Below are 14,334 nucleotides of genomic sequence, written 5' to 3'. Positions count from 1 at the left end.
TGATATGGATCGTTCTGACTTAAACCACCACCTGGTGAGCAAAGATATGCTCCAGATCAGTCTGCCGGATGAGGGCCTCTAGCCCCAGGGTCTCCGTATCCCCATCCAGCCCATCTGGCTCTCTGCTGCTCTGGGGCTGTGAGGCTCCAAGGGCTCAGGGCTGGGGGCAACCTCAGGGAGCAGAAGGGTGTCTGGGCCCCGCACATGAGGTTGACTCCTTTCGGCCGATGGTTTTCAGTGTCTCCTCGGAACTGCCCTGCGGGTGTGGTGAGCGGCAGGTTCGGGCCCGACTTCCCGGGAGCCCACTTCCTGGGGGACCTCCTGCAGCTGTCATTCGCCTCGTCCCAGCGAGACCTGTTTGAGGATGGCTGGCTGGAGTTTGTGGTCCGCGTGTACTGGTTGAAGGCGCGATTCCTGGCGCTGCAGGTTGGTCTGTGGTCGGCTGCTTGGGGAGGACCCAGCGGGAGGGGAGAGAGCTGGCCGCGTGGTGGAGGGTGTGTGTGCGCACGTGTGGCACTGGGCACTGGGCTCTGCATGAGGAGGTGGGATGTGGTGGGGAACGTGCAGCATCTCAGAAATCCCGACGCCCACCATCAGCACAGCTGTAGCGCCACGAGGGGCCTCATGGGCCCCCTATAGACCCAGCGAGGTTGCTTTGGAGCCTTGACCCTTTCCTTTTGTTTCCCGAGAGAGCCTGAGCACGTGTGCAAATGGGTGCAGTTTTTTGGGAGGGAATCACTGCCCATCTGTGTGAATGGAGCTTGTCTGGAGGGCTGGCTATTCCCCAGCCCCTTGCACACTGTGGCACCCAGTGCCCCACAGTCGGTTCTGGAGCTGGAACAGGCCTGGGTCTAGTCGCGGCTCTGCCAGCTTTGCTCAAGATCTGGAATAGATACTCAGCCTTGCTCTGGTGTCCCGGTGTCCTCACCACCACCACGAGGGTCACGATGCTCCCCTTGGAGCTGTAGTGTGAATCATTCGTTTATGCGTTCATTCAGCAGGTACTTATTAAGCCCCACCCCCTCTGTAGAGGGGATATGGTAGTAGTTGGCTAAAACCGCCCTCATGGTGCCCCCAGTCTGGTGGGCTCAGGGGGCAGGCACCTGGTGCAGCACAGCGAGTGCCCCTCCTCTGCCCAGGGAGACATGGAGCAGGCCCTGGAGAACTATGACATCTGCACAGAGATGCTGCAGAGCTCCGCTGCCGCCCGGGCTGCGGCGGGAGCCGAGCAAAGAGACGTCGTGATCCGCCTGCCCAACCTCCACAATGACTCGGTCGTCTCCCTGGAGGAGGTGAGTGGGAGCTTTTTAATGGTGTTTTCTTGGTCAAAGGCCTGACCTGTCCGTGCGGACTAGGAGAGCGGCCCACGTGCTGAGTAGGGCAGGGTGGGACCCAGGAGAGGCAGCTCTGAGGCACAGGGTGCCACAGACTCGCAGGCACACCCCCTGATGGAGCGCTCCTCTGGGGGCCAGTGGCTGGGAGCCGGGGTGGAGGTGTCTGCCCACGGGGTGGAGAATGGCTCTTGCTCAGCTCTCTGGCCTGCGTGTGGCAGCAGCCCCAGAGGAACGAGAGGAAAAGCCCCGCAGAAGCAGACCAGTGCTGCTCTGGCCCTGGGGTGGGTCAGCGGTGTGTGGTTCTAATCCTGTCCTCACTGGGCAGCCTCTGACCACATGCCCACAGTTCCACATCTGTGACACATTCACATTGGCTGAAAGACTTCAGACTCTTGCAGAGTGGTTTCAGGGCCAGGCCTAGTGCAGTGCCCCTGCTGCCCGTATCCTGCAGGCCTCCTGTGAGGAAAGTGTTCGGGGATTGGTGGTGTGTGCCAGCCTCTGGCCTGGCTCCCTAGGTCTCTGAAGCCCCATGCTCCATGGTTCTAGGAGTCTGGTTCACTGAACTGTGGCCATGAGGCTGTCTAACTATTTTCACAGATACTTTCTGGAGCCCTTCTGCTTCTGTGGTAGTTTTGTTTTTTGGTATATTTGTTCTTCAAAGACTTGAATGCCTTGCCCTTAATAGAAATACTATTTATAAAGTATTTTATAAGGTATATACTTGCTGTAAATACTTCTCGGCTGGGTCTGTTAAATGCAAAACTCTGGGGGGCTTCCCTGGGGGCGCAGTGGTTAAGAATCCGCCTGCCAATGGAGAGGACACAGGTTCGATCCCTGGTCCGGGAAGATCCCACATGCCGTGGAGCAGCTAAGCCCGTGCGCCACAACTACTGAGCCTGCACTCTAGAGCCCGTGAGCCACAACTACTGAGCCCGTGTGCTGCAACTACTGAAGCCCGTGCACCTAGAGCCCGTGCTCCACAACAAGAGAAGCCTCCGCAATGAGAAGACCGCGCACCGCAAGGAAGAGTAGGCCCCGCTTGCCACAACCAGAGAAAAGCCCTCACGCAGCAGCGAAGACCCAACGCGGCCAAAAATAAAAAATAAATAAAATAAAATAATTTTTTTAAAAAATGCAAAACTCTGGCTGCATTAAGGGAGCCCGTGAGGGCTTGGTCGTCAGGCAGTGATTCTGGGCCTTTTCCAGATCGACAAGAACCTGAGGTCGCTAGAACGGTGCCAGTCACTGGAGGAGACTCAGCGGCTGTACGAGGCTGGCGACCACCGGGCCGTCGTGCGCCTGCTCCGCCCCACCTTGTGCCCCAGTGGGTTTGACCGGGCCAAACACCTGGAGTTCATGACATCTGTGCCTGAGAGGCCGGCCCAACTGCTGCTGCTGCAGGTGTGTGCTGCCCCAGCCCTTCTCCTGCTTGTGCCTTCTGCTTGGCCGGAGTTTCTTCTCCGGGGGCTTGGAGGCAGCCCTGGAGAGCGTAGAGAGAAGTGGAGTAAAATCCGCCCCCTCGGGCACCGGGAAGATGTGGTGAGAATATATGGCGGGGGGGGGGAATTGGAGCCTAGGGGTCTGCTGGGCTCAAGGTGAGCCTGCGCCAGGCTCTGAACTTCCACATGGCAGAGGGGGAAGGGAGACTAGTCAGGGCTTAGCCATCCATCCACCTGATGGTTCATCTGCATGTTGTTCATTGCTTTTTAAATTAACTATCGAGTACATATAAAATTGATAAAATATCTATACAATGTAAAGAATTAAGTGAAGGTAAATAGTCCCGTAGGATCAAGTAGTTGAAGGAAAGGAACACGAGTGTGGTGTGTGAGGCCCATGTGCCCTGTTGGCTCCCTCCACGCCCCCGTCCTCAGCACATGAACCCCTGCTGAGAGCTGGCTGGGCACCAAGCCTCTGCTGGGCTGCGTGGTCACTCAGCCTCCCTGCGCCTCAGCGTCTTGTCTCTGGAGCGGAGATGGTTATTGTCTGTACCTCAGAGGCCTGCTGTGGATTTTCATGAGCTGGCGTGTGTGGGCATCATGCCTGGCATGTGGCAAGCCCCAGACAGGTGCTGGCAGTGACCGCTGCCGCCATCCTCGGGACACGTGGAGATGGATGTGGAAGACGATACACAGGATGTGCTCAGTGGTGTGGGGTGGGCTTTGATTTATTATCTCACTGGGTCCTTCCTCTTCAGTCTAGGGAGAGAGCCCAGTCTTCTCCCAGGCTTTTTAAAAATTTTTATTTTTTTTAACCTTTTAAAAAATTTTTTTGGCCACACCGTACAGCATGTGGGATCTTAGTTCCCTGACCAAGGCTCGAACCCGCTTCCCCTGCAGTGGAAGTGCAAAGTCTTAACCACTGGACCGCCAGGGAAGTCCCCATCCGGGCTTTTTGAACTGACTTTCTTGAACTGGGAAATGGTTAAGAGGTGTGACTGGGAACAAGCGGAGGTGAAAGGGGAGGAATGGGGAGAGGAGGGCAGGGGACGAGCTGTGATGACCTCAGCGCCAGTGGCTGTGAGGTGGACAGCTGAGTGTGCCAGGGACAGGCCAGCTCAGTGGCTCAGGTGGTCTTGCTCTGTGGTCTGGAGCTCCTGGGCAAAGTGGGCGGGGGGGGGCCCCAGGGGAGGGGGCTGCTGCTGGGGAGGCACCGCATGGTGCCGAGGCCCGAGATGAGGCCTGGGCCGAGTGCTGGGGAATCTGCTGGTTTTTGCTCCTTTTCCTCTTGAGGGGGTGTGTTTTCTTATTGATTTGGAATGCTTTTTATATATTAGAGATATTAATCTTTTTTTCATCGAATGTTTTTTCCCAGTTTGTTGTCTGCTTTTAAATTGCAGCTTGTGCTTTCTTTGACGTACATAAGTTTTGAATTTTTAGGTCATTAAATCTCTTGATGTTTTCAAACAGTGGTAAATTTGTTCATTATGCTTAGAAAGCCTTTTCGAGGCTAGAACAACATTCATCCAGTTGTTGCACACACAGGATGGAGCTCCCACAGTGTGCCTCACACCGGGCAGCGGGGAGGCCCCCTGACGGAACCTACTCTCCACAAGGGAGGCCGCAGGGGCGTGTCAACAGACAGAGGCCTGTGTGCCTTGCTTCTTCCTGCAGCATTAGGTGTTGGGTTCATGCTTGCGTGTAACCCGCTTCACCTAGCTTTTGTAGGGTGGGGGTCTGACTTGGAATCCTCTCTGGGATATGCAGGAGACTCGGTCTCCCTGTGTAGATGAGCTGCCTGCCACATTCTTCAATGTAAGTGTACAGTCTCCTCATGGTTGTGTTGATTCTTAGTCCTGATACTTTGGGTTGCTGTTTGAGCAGGACGTTTTTGCTGGTCCATGTGTCTTCTAACTACGTTTATGGTTCATAGGAACCTTGTTGATTTTTGCGTGTTTATTTTAAATCTGGCACTTCACTGCATTCCCTTTATTTCTGATGGTTTCTCTTTTGGGTGGATGGTCTGCTGCCACAGTCAGTGCTGATCTGCTCTCCTATTTGTTGGCGGTTATTCTTCTGCTTTTTAGCTCTTTCTGGCCTCAAGCACTGGGGATCATGTCACGTTAGAGTGATGGGTCCTTGTCTTGTCTCTGACTTTCTGTCAACGAGCCCCTTGCGTGTTCTGATCAGGTGGGGTTGGCTCCAGCCTGCGGCCTCCACCTCTGCCCCTGTGGGCTTCACACCTCAGCAGCTCCCGCTCGGTGCTGGCTTTCCCTAAAGAAACACAGGCCCCGTTTTCCTGGCAATTAAGGCTCTTATATTGGGGGTGGTTTTGATCTGCGTTCAGGCACGTTTCTGCCTGTCTGTCACCTCGGAGGGTGGTCGAGGTGGGCAGGCCTGCTCTGCATGCCCTGGGCCCCTGTGGGGCCAGGCGTGGCGAGCGTGGCCGTAGCTCTCACAGCGCCTTCCTGCCCCCTCCTCCCTCATGCAGGACTCCTTGCTCCGGCTGGAGGACCACCGGCAGTGCTTCGAGTGCTCTGACGTGGCTCTGAATGAGGCAGTCCAGCAGATGGTTAATGCCACTGAGGCTGCCGCCAAGGAGGAGTGGGTGGCCACGGTAACCCAGCTGCTGCTGGGCATCGAGCAGGCGCTCTCAGCAGACAACAGCGGCAGCATCCTGAGGGACTCATCCTCCGCCGCTGGCCTCACCCGTCTCACCAACAACCTCATCCAGGTAGCCTGGCTCCTTCCTGCCCACTCGCAGCCCGGTTGGCCCTAAGGACGCACCCCGGGGGGAGCTGACCCTGCAGTGACGCCCGATCGCCCCAGGTCATCGACTGCAGCATGGCCGTGCAGGAGGAGCCCAAGGAGCCCCACGTGTCCTCGGTGCTGCCCTGGATCATCTTGCACCGCATCATCTGGCAGGAAGAGGACAGCTTCCGCTCCCTGTGCCACCAGCAGCAGCTCCAGAGCCCCGCAGACGAAGGTGTGGGGACGCGGTCCAGTGGGGATGGCCCTCAGCCCGGTGTCCCTGCCTCTCGTCTCTGCCTCAGGGCCCTGCGGCCCTGTCCAGGCACCGTGAGTGGGCTTGGGCTTGGGCAGTTGATGTTTCGTGGCACTTGGATGGAGGCAGAGGCTCCCCACCATGCGGTGGGGGCGTGGCCGTGGCCTGTGCAGTGTTTCACATCGGGTGCAGGTGGTGAGCACCGTGAGGAGTGGGCCTGCTCTGGGAGCCTCGTGCTGCCAGCTCCTCCAGTCCCTGCGCAGCCCGTGGGCCCTCGTGGGTGTGGGCCCGGGCAACTGGAGGGCAGCACGGGGCAAGCAGGCACAGGTTCCACTTCTTGGCCATGTGACCATGGGCTAGTCAGGCGACCCCCAGCCTCTGTTCCCCCGTCCACTCTGGGGATAGTGGCACCATCTCAGGGTTGTTGGAGGACCTACGGGGCAGTAAAGCCATCGTTGCCACGGCAGGTCAGTGCTGGCACGAGGGGTGCAGAGGCCGCAGGGGCGAGCCAGGGCCCTGTGTGGAGGTGGCACTTGAGCCGGGTCAGCACCATGGTGGGAAATGTGGTCGGTGGAAGAAATTACATCAAAACAACAGCTAAATGACATTTAAGCAAAGATTGTAGCTCTACCAAATGGACTTTATTCCTTTGGTTTTCTCACATTTTCAATCTAAACTTGGCTGATATATGTATACTTTTTATATAGCTATGATTACAATACACGTATTTATGTGTATATTCAACCAGCTTAAAATTGAATTTATGGGGGTGGTTTCCTCAGTCATTTGACGGATCAGCAAAGCGCACAGGAAGGAAAGTCAGCTGTGTGGCCGCAACCATGGAGCCCACACCAGCTTACCTTCCTTCCACTTGCTCTCTTGCTCCAAGTGCTTCACTCCGCAGGTGTCTGTCAGCTGCTCTCTGCTTGTCAGGCCTCCGTGGGTGAGAACCTCTGGCCTGGAAAGGTTCACAGTGGAGGCGACAGACGGGACCACTAGCAGCACCCACAGTGCCACGCCTGCGGCCTGACGGGGGACCGGGAAGCGATGGGGCAGCTGGGCAGGGACCCGGAAGGGCTGGGCATGTGGCTGGACTTGGCAAGGAGCCAGACCGAGGAAGGCTTTCACCCCGCCGTGTATAAGCTGTGTGGCTGTGTTCTGTTGTCTTCGTGATGCTAGGAGAGGTGCCCTGCTTTGCCCAACTCTCAGGGCAGCGGTGTTTCTCTCTTACTGGTCATTCTTTAGTCAATACCTCATGCACGCCTTTTTGCTTCTGCTTAATTGATTTTTTTGGATAAATTTTTAGAACGGTTATCTTTAAAGAGCTTGACAAATAGTGCCTCTGTGTTTTACAAAACAGTTTCAGTGGTGAAAAAAATTAAGGTTTACACCTGTAAATGTAGGTGTAAAAAGACTTCTGGATTAAGAGTCTCCTCTTAATTAATTATGCAAGCACAATATGGGTTTTTTTGGTTTGCTTTTTTGTTTTTTTAGTAACAGGATTTCTTTTGTTTTATTTTAAATATTTATTTATTTATTTATTTGGTTGCACCTGGTCTCAGTTATGGCAGGCGGGCTCCTTAGTTGTGGCATGCGAACTCTTAGTTGCGACATGATGTGGGATCTAGTTCCCTGACTAGGGATTGAACCCAGGCCCCCTGCATTGGGAGCGTGGAGTCTTATCCACTGTGCCACCAGGGAAGTCCCCACAATATAGTTTTTAAAAAAACTGCCAGTAAGCAAATAAGGGGAGGAGGACAGTCCAAGGCCATAAACTTCAAGAGGGTGGGATAGGGAAACAAAGATCCTGGTGGACTGGCCGCCGGTGTGGCCCATCTCCTCCTCCACCCCCTGGAGGAGGACTGAGGGGATAGGGTGAGTGGACAGAGTCCTCTGTTCTGTAGAGAGTGGGCCGGTGGGGCTGCCCCCTGTATTGCCCTGGGCCTTGGCAGAGGCACTAAGGGCTGCTGGGTCCTGCCCCTCCTGGTGGCAGACTACATGGAGGGCCCTCTGGCCGGCAGTAAGGGGCCGGCGTGGGGCAATGTTGCATGCTGAGTTCCCTGGAGCAGATGTTGGGATGGTATATTAGGAATCTCTGCTCGTGAAAGGAAGCGGGAAGCAGCGGGGAGAACAGGGTGCATCCTGACGTCGTCTCGGACCCCGGCGGGGGCTCTGTAGCATGTCGGGCAGAGGAAGCCAGGCCTTTGCCCTCCCATCTCACTTCAGTCACTGGATGTGGCTCCCGTGGCTGTAGCCACGCCGAAGGAACTGCTGGCTGGGGCCATGTGCTGGCCGCACTGCTCTCCCCGGGCAGCCATCCTACCTTTAGGAGATCTCGGAAGAGAGGACAAAACCCTGGCCCCCCAGTGCGGACTGATGCAGCCCTGGTCGAGCGAGCTCCCTTCTTTTCCCTCAGCAGACACAGGCGGCGGAAAGTGATTGAGAGCAACACCTGCTGCAAGCTCACAGCTTCGAGGAAGGGCAGGCTGGTCCTCTTTGTTGGAGATGCCCCAGGAAATTCCTTCATGGTGATTGCAGCACTGCCGTGGTCCGAGGAGCCGCCCTGGCTGACCATGAGCAGGATAGAGAGAGGTGACATGACGGGCATGCTGACAGGTCATGGCCCACCCCTACCCCACACCCCGCATCAAGTACAGGAAGGGAAGAAGGAACACACCGTTCGAGAGACAGGTGAACTAGGCCTGGAAGAAAGCGTACGGCAAGGAGCAGAGGCAGAGGCTTGTGGGTGATTGGCCCAAGAAAATCATTTGTTAAAATTTCTAAGACGATAAGCAGAATGAAATGAAAAGGACAACTGCAGAACTAAGGGAAAACGCTGCAAACCACATCTCAGCATTATAAACTAATAAACTAAAACAGCGAGGAGCAGAGTGAACATGACTGAGACTGCGGGAGACGGATTAAGAGCTAACAGCACTGGAGAGAAGGTGGTAGATGTGGAAGACAGAGATGGTCCAGTGTGAGGGTGAATGGGGCCCCTGATGGCAGCAAGGAATCTGATGTCAAGTACAGGAAGAGTTCTCTGAATTGTAATAAACACTGAATCTGCAGGTTCAAAGTATATACCGAGAAAAGTTGATATGCAACAGTCTACATCAAGATGCATCCTGGTGAAGGATCTATTTTAGGGGTAAAGACTTGTCAGGTTTCTAAACTGAAAAAGCAATTTATCTTAATGGGACAAAGAACAGGGCTCATTTCAGATTTCTCCCTGGCAGTGTTCAGTGCAGTTGGGGTCATGTCCACATGTCTGCAGGGTTCTCAGGGCAGGAAAGTGTGGGCCCAGGCATGTAGCCAGTCGTTTGTAATTACAGTGGATTCCAGCTCCTTGAGTGCTTCTTAAAAGCATGGCTGGAGGATGAAGTCAGTAAACGAACATGAGTCAGGATGGAAAAGCCACAGGAAAGAACTTGCGATGAGCACCAGATCCACTTAGAATTGGAGTCGAAAGAGAGCAGTCGGGCTGATTATGGCTGCAGAACAGAATGTACGTGTTATAACCCTACTGCACTAGAAGCAGTGTGTACGACCAGATTGGGAGCTGGGGGAGACGAGGAAAAAGCTACCACAGAGCCATCACTGACCTGATGTAACAGTCATTTGATGCTGTTGAAAATGGAAATGAAAGGACTTCCCTGGTGGCGCAGTGGTTAAGAATCTGCCTGCCAATGCAGGGGACACGGGTTCGATCCCAGGTCTGGGAAGATCCCACATGCCGTGGAGCACCTAAGCCTGTGCGCCACAACTACTGAGCCCAGAGCCCGTGCTCTGCAACAAGAGAAGCCACCGCAATGAGAATCCCGCACACCACAACGAAGAGTAGCACCCTCTCACCGCAACTAGAGAAAGCACGCACGCAGCAACAAAGACCCAACACAGCCAAAATTAAATAATTTTTTTAAAAAGTACAAAACAAATTTCATGAAAGAATCTTGATTCTGTTTTCTCTAGTACTTTCTATCCTAATGTGTCCTGTCCTAATCCTCTTTAAAAACGTTAGTTATAAGACCATGATGGGTTATGGCTCAGAGTTTCAAACACACCAAGGGATATTTAAGGAACTAGCCATAGTTCTAGTGATGAACAAACATTTAACTGAGATTTGGTAGTTCTTTTTCCTTCTGTAGTAGTTAAACAGACCTAAATATAAGAATTTTTAAGTTAAGCAATGGTATGTGTAGTATGGGTTCCATTGTCATAAATGACTTGTCTCTCTCTTTCAAAATGTCTCATACATGCATAGAAAGATGCTTCCAGTGATGTTCACCAAATGTCAGCCCTGGTTATTGGGGGCGGGGGTGTGGGGTGGGCAGTGCTGCTCTTTGGTGATGGACCATTCCTTCTGTATACGGTCCTGTGTGATCTGAATTGTTTTTTGATAAGCATGTACTGCTTTAGTAAACCCAGTCACATCATTACTGATTTTAAAAGACAAAAAGATGAAAAAGGAAAGAGGGGGAACTCTGCGGCCCCTTGGTATAGAGAGAGGAGCGGGGCCCACTGCTCCCAGCCGTGCTGGCACTGACCCTGTGTGTCGCCTGGTCTTTCCCCAGTGTCAGCCGATATGCCCATGCTCCCTTCCTCCCTCATGCTGCTCAACACGGCCCATGAGTACCTGGGCCGGAGGGCCTGGTGTTGCAACTCCGAAGGGGCCCTGCTGCGATTCTACGTAAGTGCTGCTGGGGCGCGTCCGCCCTTCTCTGGCCGTTGTCACCCCGGGTCTAGAGTGTGTGCCCGTGCTTTCTTGCTTTCTTTCTCTCTGTCCCCCTCTCTCTCCCCGCTTCTCTCTTGGAGTAAAATTTAAACTATTGACTCTTTTTTTTAGTGATTTTAGTAGGTTCATTTAGATTTTTTCTTCCATGGTCAATTCTGTTTTTGGAATAGTGTCCATGTAAGCATAAAGTTGTTCACGGTATTTGCTGATGATTTTAAAAGTCTCTGTAGTACCTCTAGTTATGCTCCCTTTTTCATTGCTAAAATCATTTATTTATGCTTCCTTTTCCTTTTTTGAAAAACCAGTCTTTTATGAGGTTTATCGAAATTAGTTTTTTCAAACTACCGGTTATTGGTTTATTGACCTATTTTTTCTTTGCTTTCTAGTTCACTAATTGACACTTTTTTACTTTCTTTGGATTTGCTTCGTGTTTTTTCTAACTTATTGAAGTAAATGCTTATTTTAGTGATCACCTTCTAATACATGTGTTGGAGATTATAAGTTTTCCCCAAGTACATTTTTAGCTGCATGCCGTAAGTTTTGATATTTACGATCTTTATTTTTATTTATTTTTTATTTATGATAAGGTCTTTTATTTGAATTTTATTTTATTTATTTTTTTATACAGCAGGTTTTTATTAGTCATCAATTTTATACACATCAGTGTATACATGTCAGTCCCAATCGCCCAATTCATCACACCCCCACCCCCATCCCCCTGCTGCTTTCCCCCCTTGGTGTCCATACGTTTGTTCTCTACATCTGTGTGTCAGTTTCTGCCCTGCAAAGCGGTTCATCTGTACCATTTTTCTAGGTTCCACATATATGCGTTAATATACGATATTTGTTTTTCTCTTTCTGACTTCGCTCTGTATGACAGTCTCTAGATCCATCCACGTCTCAACAAATGACCCAATTTTGTTCCTTTTTATGGCTGAGATATTTGCTATCTTTATGTAACTGATTTCTAATTTTATCGAATTATGTTTGGAGGATGTGGTCTGTATTATACCTAGTCCTTGGTATTTGTCGAGACTTGCTTTTTGTCTAGTTTTGGTAAAAATACCGCGGATGCTTGAAAAGAATGTATGTTTGCTAATAGTTGGGCATCATAATGGTAGCCGTTGCTCTGACCTCTGTAGATTCACCAGTTGACTATCATTCACCTCCTCTGAGACCCTCACTAATGTCTGTCTGCCAGAGAGAGGTTCCCTCGGCCCTAACGGGATTTATCGTCTGACATTATAACTCTTTAGTTCACACCCCTCCACGGGAGTCTGAGCTTCCCAAAGGCAGGGACAGTGTCTCGATGTGCCCAGCATAAGACGGTGCTCAGTAGATATTTGGGGAGCAGATGAATGTCTAAATGAACAAGTGTAGCTAGAAACTGCAAGAAACTGCCTGCGGTGCTGGAAGGAGGGAAGCTGGGCAAATCCTCAGCACGCCCTGCAGAGCGGGGCCCAGATGGCTCCCAAGGGGGTGGTAGGCCCGTTCCAGGACACAGGCCCAGACAGGCTCCTCAGGTTAGCAGAGCTGATGGGCCCACTGTGCAGGCGGCTGCCGGCCCTCCCCCAGATGCCTCTTCCCGCCCGCCCACCACCTAGGTGCGCGTCCTCCAGAAGGAGCTTGCTGAATCCACGTCTGAGGACACTCACCCATACAAGGAGGAGCTGGAGACAGCCTTGGAGCAGTGCTTCTACTGCCTGTACAGCTACCCCAGCAAGAAGAGCAAGGCCAGGTACCTGGAGGAGCACTCGGCTCAGCAGGTGAGGGCCCCCTGGGGGCGGGGCCTGGGCTCCCCTGGTGCGGGTGCTGTGGTGGTGGTGGGGGTCGGGTTGGGGGGTGGGATTTGCTGCATCAGGTGGACTAGTCCCACCAAAGAAAGTTCTTGGTTTCCTCGCAAGAACTAGTTTCATAAATGTTGACTAATTATTAAAAAATGCAGCATGGCAATTTTTCAGTAGATCTTTTTCCCCCAATTCGATTAATGCAGATAATTCCTTAGAGGGTTTCCGTTTTTTTGGTTTGGTTTTCAGACTGCTAGTGGGTGTGTTACCTCAGTGGTCCTGAACACGGTCAGTTATTCTTTGAGGGAGTCCATCCCCTAAGTGCGCACGACTCTGGGCAGGGTTTCCGCTGTGACCCCCATGACATGCAGAGCGCCCTGGCCCAGAGCAAGTGCTTGGTCAGTATTTGGCAACTAGTTGACCTGCCCTCTGTCATGGCCATGTGGACTCAGAGCGAGCCCTCGGTTCCAGTGTTTGTCTCTATAAAGACCAGGTTTGTGCTAGTTCACTTTTCTGCTCGTCACACACTTGGGTTTGGGGATTGCAGTCGGCGAGCAGATGTTTTAAGTATGTGGGAGTCATTTGAGGCTCTCCTCGTCTACATTGGACACTGAGCGTTTCTGTAGAAGGACTCTCCCCCATGCACTCTACCTGGACCGCACTATGGCCTGCCTCTGCCTTCTTTCAGGTGGATCTGATATGGGAGGATGCCCTGTTCATGTTCGAGTACTTTAAGCCCAAGACCCTTCCTGAGTTTGACAGCTATAAGACCAGCACCGTGTCCGCTGACTTGGCCAACCTCCTGAAGCGAATTGCCACCATCGTGCCCCGCACAGAGCGGCCAGCCCTGAGCCTGGACAAGGTCTCCGCCTACATCGAGGGCACCTCTGCAGAGGTAGGAGCTGGTGTGCCGGCCATGTCCTGTCTCCTCCAGCACCTCTGCCTGCGTGCCTTGGCCTCTCCCCTGCTCTGTGCCAGCTGGCAGGGCCCTGGGAAGTGAAGGGTCCTGATCGCACCCTGGTGACACCCGAGTCCCTGGCTCCATGTCCCCTCACCCTTGCCCTCTCACCTGCCAGGTGCCCTGCCTCCCAGAAGGGGCCGACCCCTCCCCTCCGGTGGTGAATGAGCTCTACTACCTCCTGGCTGATTACCATTTCAAAAACAAGGAGCAGTCCAAGGCCATCAAGTTCTACATGCACGACATCTGCGTCTGCCCCAATAGGTCAGCCACCGGGTGCTGGGCAGGCCGGCTGCGGGAGGGCTGGGGACTCATCTCGGAGAGCTCTTCCCGGGGCGGTTTGGGGTTCCCCTGCCCACAGCAAGGAGGCCAGGAAGAAGGAAGGAGAGGGCAGGTGGGCACTCCGCAGAGGCAAGGAAGGGCAGAGCCTTCTTCCCCAGTCCCTGGGGTGGGGGCGGGGTCAAAGCAGGCAACTGTGTCCTTCTGGTCCCGGCCCGCAGCCCTGGGGAGTCGGCTGGATGGACTCTTGCTTCTTCCACTGCAGTGTCTTTCGTTGTGGTTGTTTTCTTCTTTGGGGGCAGGGGAGGGGGGGAGGCTCCTTCCTTCCTGGGATGCAGCGCGTTGATGGCAGGAGAGCCCATCGTACGTAAGGCTCATGCTTCCTTCCCAGTGGTCCCTGGTGGCCTCTGCTTAAATCGTACTGATTGGCCTGATCCTCGTGAAGGGCCTGCTAAGCTCATAAAGTCTGACTTGCTTGATTGAGAGGGAATCTTTTCTGATGGCTGCTGCGCCTAGGAGGGCCTGGGTCAGAAGGGGACCACTCTCTGCTGGTGACCTGTGTCTGAAGGGTCCAGAGTGGCCTCCATAGGCCGCCCTCCTGGGAGTTGTCGGGAACAGAGGGCTCTGCCTTATCAGGCAGGACCCACCTGGCTGGGGTCTGGGTGGAGAAGCCAGTGCATGACTCCCACAGCTGTGGGAAAGGCTCTCCCGCAGCCCCTCTTGCTCAGCCTGTGGTTTCCTCCAGGCAGGGGCCTGTGTGGTGGTGGCCCTGGCTGTCCTCCCTGTGGTCGCTGCCGA

At 53.5% G+C, this 14,334-nt stretch overlaps 1 protein-coding gene across 1 annotated transcript in view; it reads left to right on the top strand.

The window, feature by feature from the left end:
• CABIN1 (calcineurin binding protein 1) overlaps window positions 1-14,334 on the top strand; it is a 97,927-nt gene that overhangs the window by 19,445 nt on the left and 64,148 nt on the right. The window contains exons 14-22 of the mRNA XM_082667788.1: window positions 239-426; window positions 1,140-1,292; window positions 2,541-2,735; window positions 5,265-5,507; window positions 5,603-5,759; window positions 10,352-10,467; window positions 12,117-12,278; window positions 12,988-13,194; window positions 13,376-13,521. Coding sequence (XP_082523914.1) covers window positions 239-426; window positions 1,140-1,292; window positions 2,541-2,735; window positions 5,265-5,507; window positions 5,603-5,759; window positions 10,352-10,467; window positions 12,117-12,278; window positions 12,988-13,194; window positions 13,376-13,521 — 1,567 coding nt within the window. The remainder of the gene's footprint in view (window positions 1-238; window positions 427-1,139; window positions 1,293-2,540; window positions 2,736-5,264; window positions 5,508-5,602; window positions 5,760-10,351; window positions 10,468-12,116; window positions 12,279-12,987; window positions 13,195-13,375; window positions 13,522-14,334) is intronic.

This window comes from Grampus griseus (genome assembly GCF_964374135.1).
Source record: "Grampus griseus genome assembly, chromosome: 12".
In the NCBI taxonomy this organism is placed as follows: Eukaryota; Metazoa; Chordata; class Mammalia; order Artiodactyla; family Delphinidae; genus Grampus; species Grampus griseus.
The sequence above is the reverse complement of the archived record's forward strand: the minus strand, read 5'-3'. Positions and strand labels throughout refer to the sequence as shown.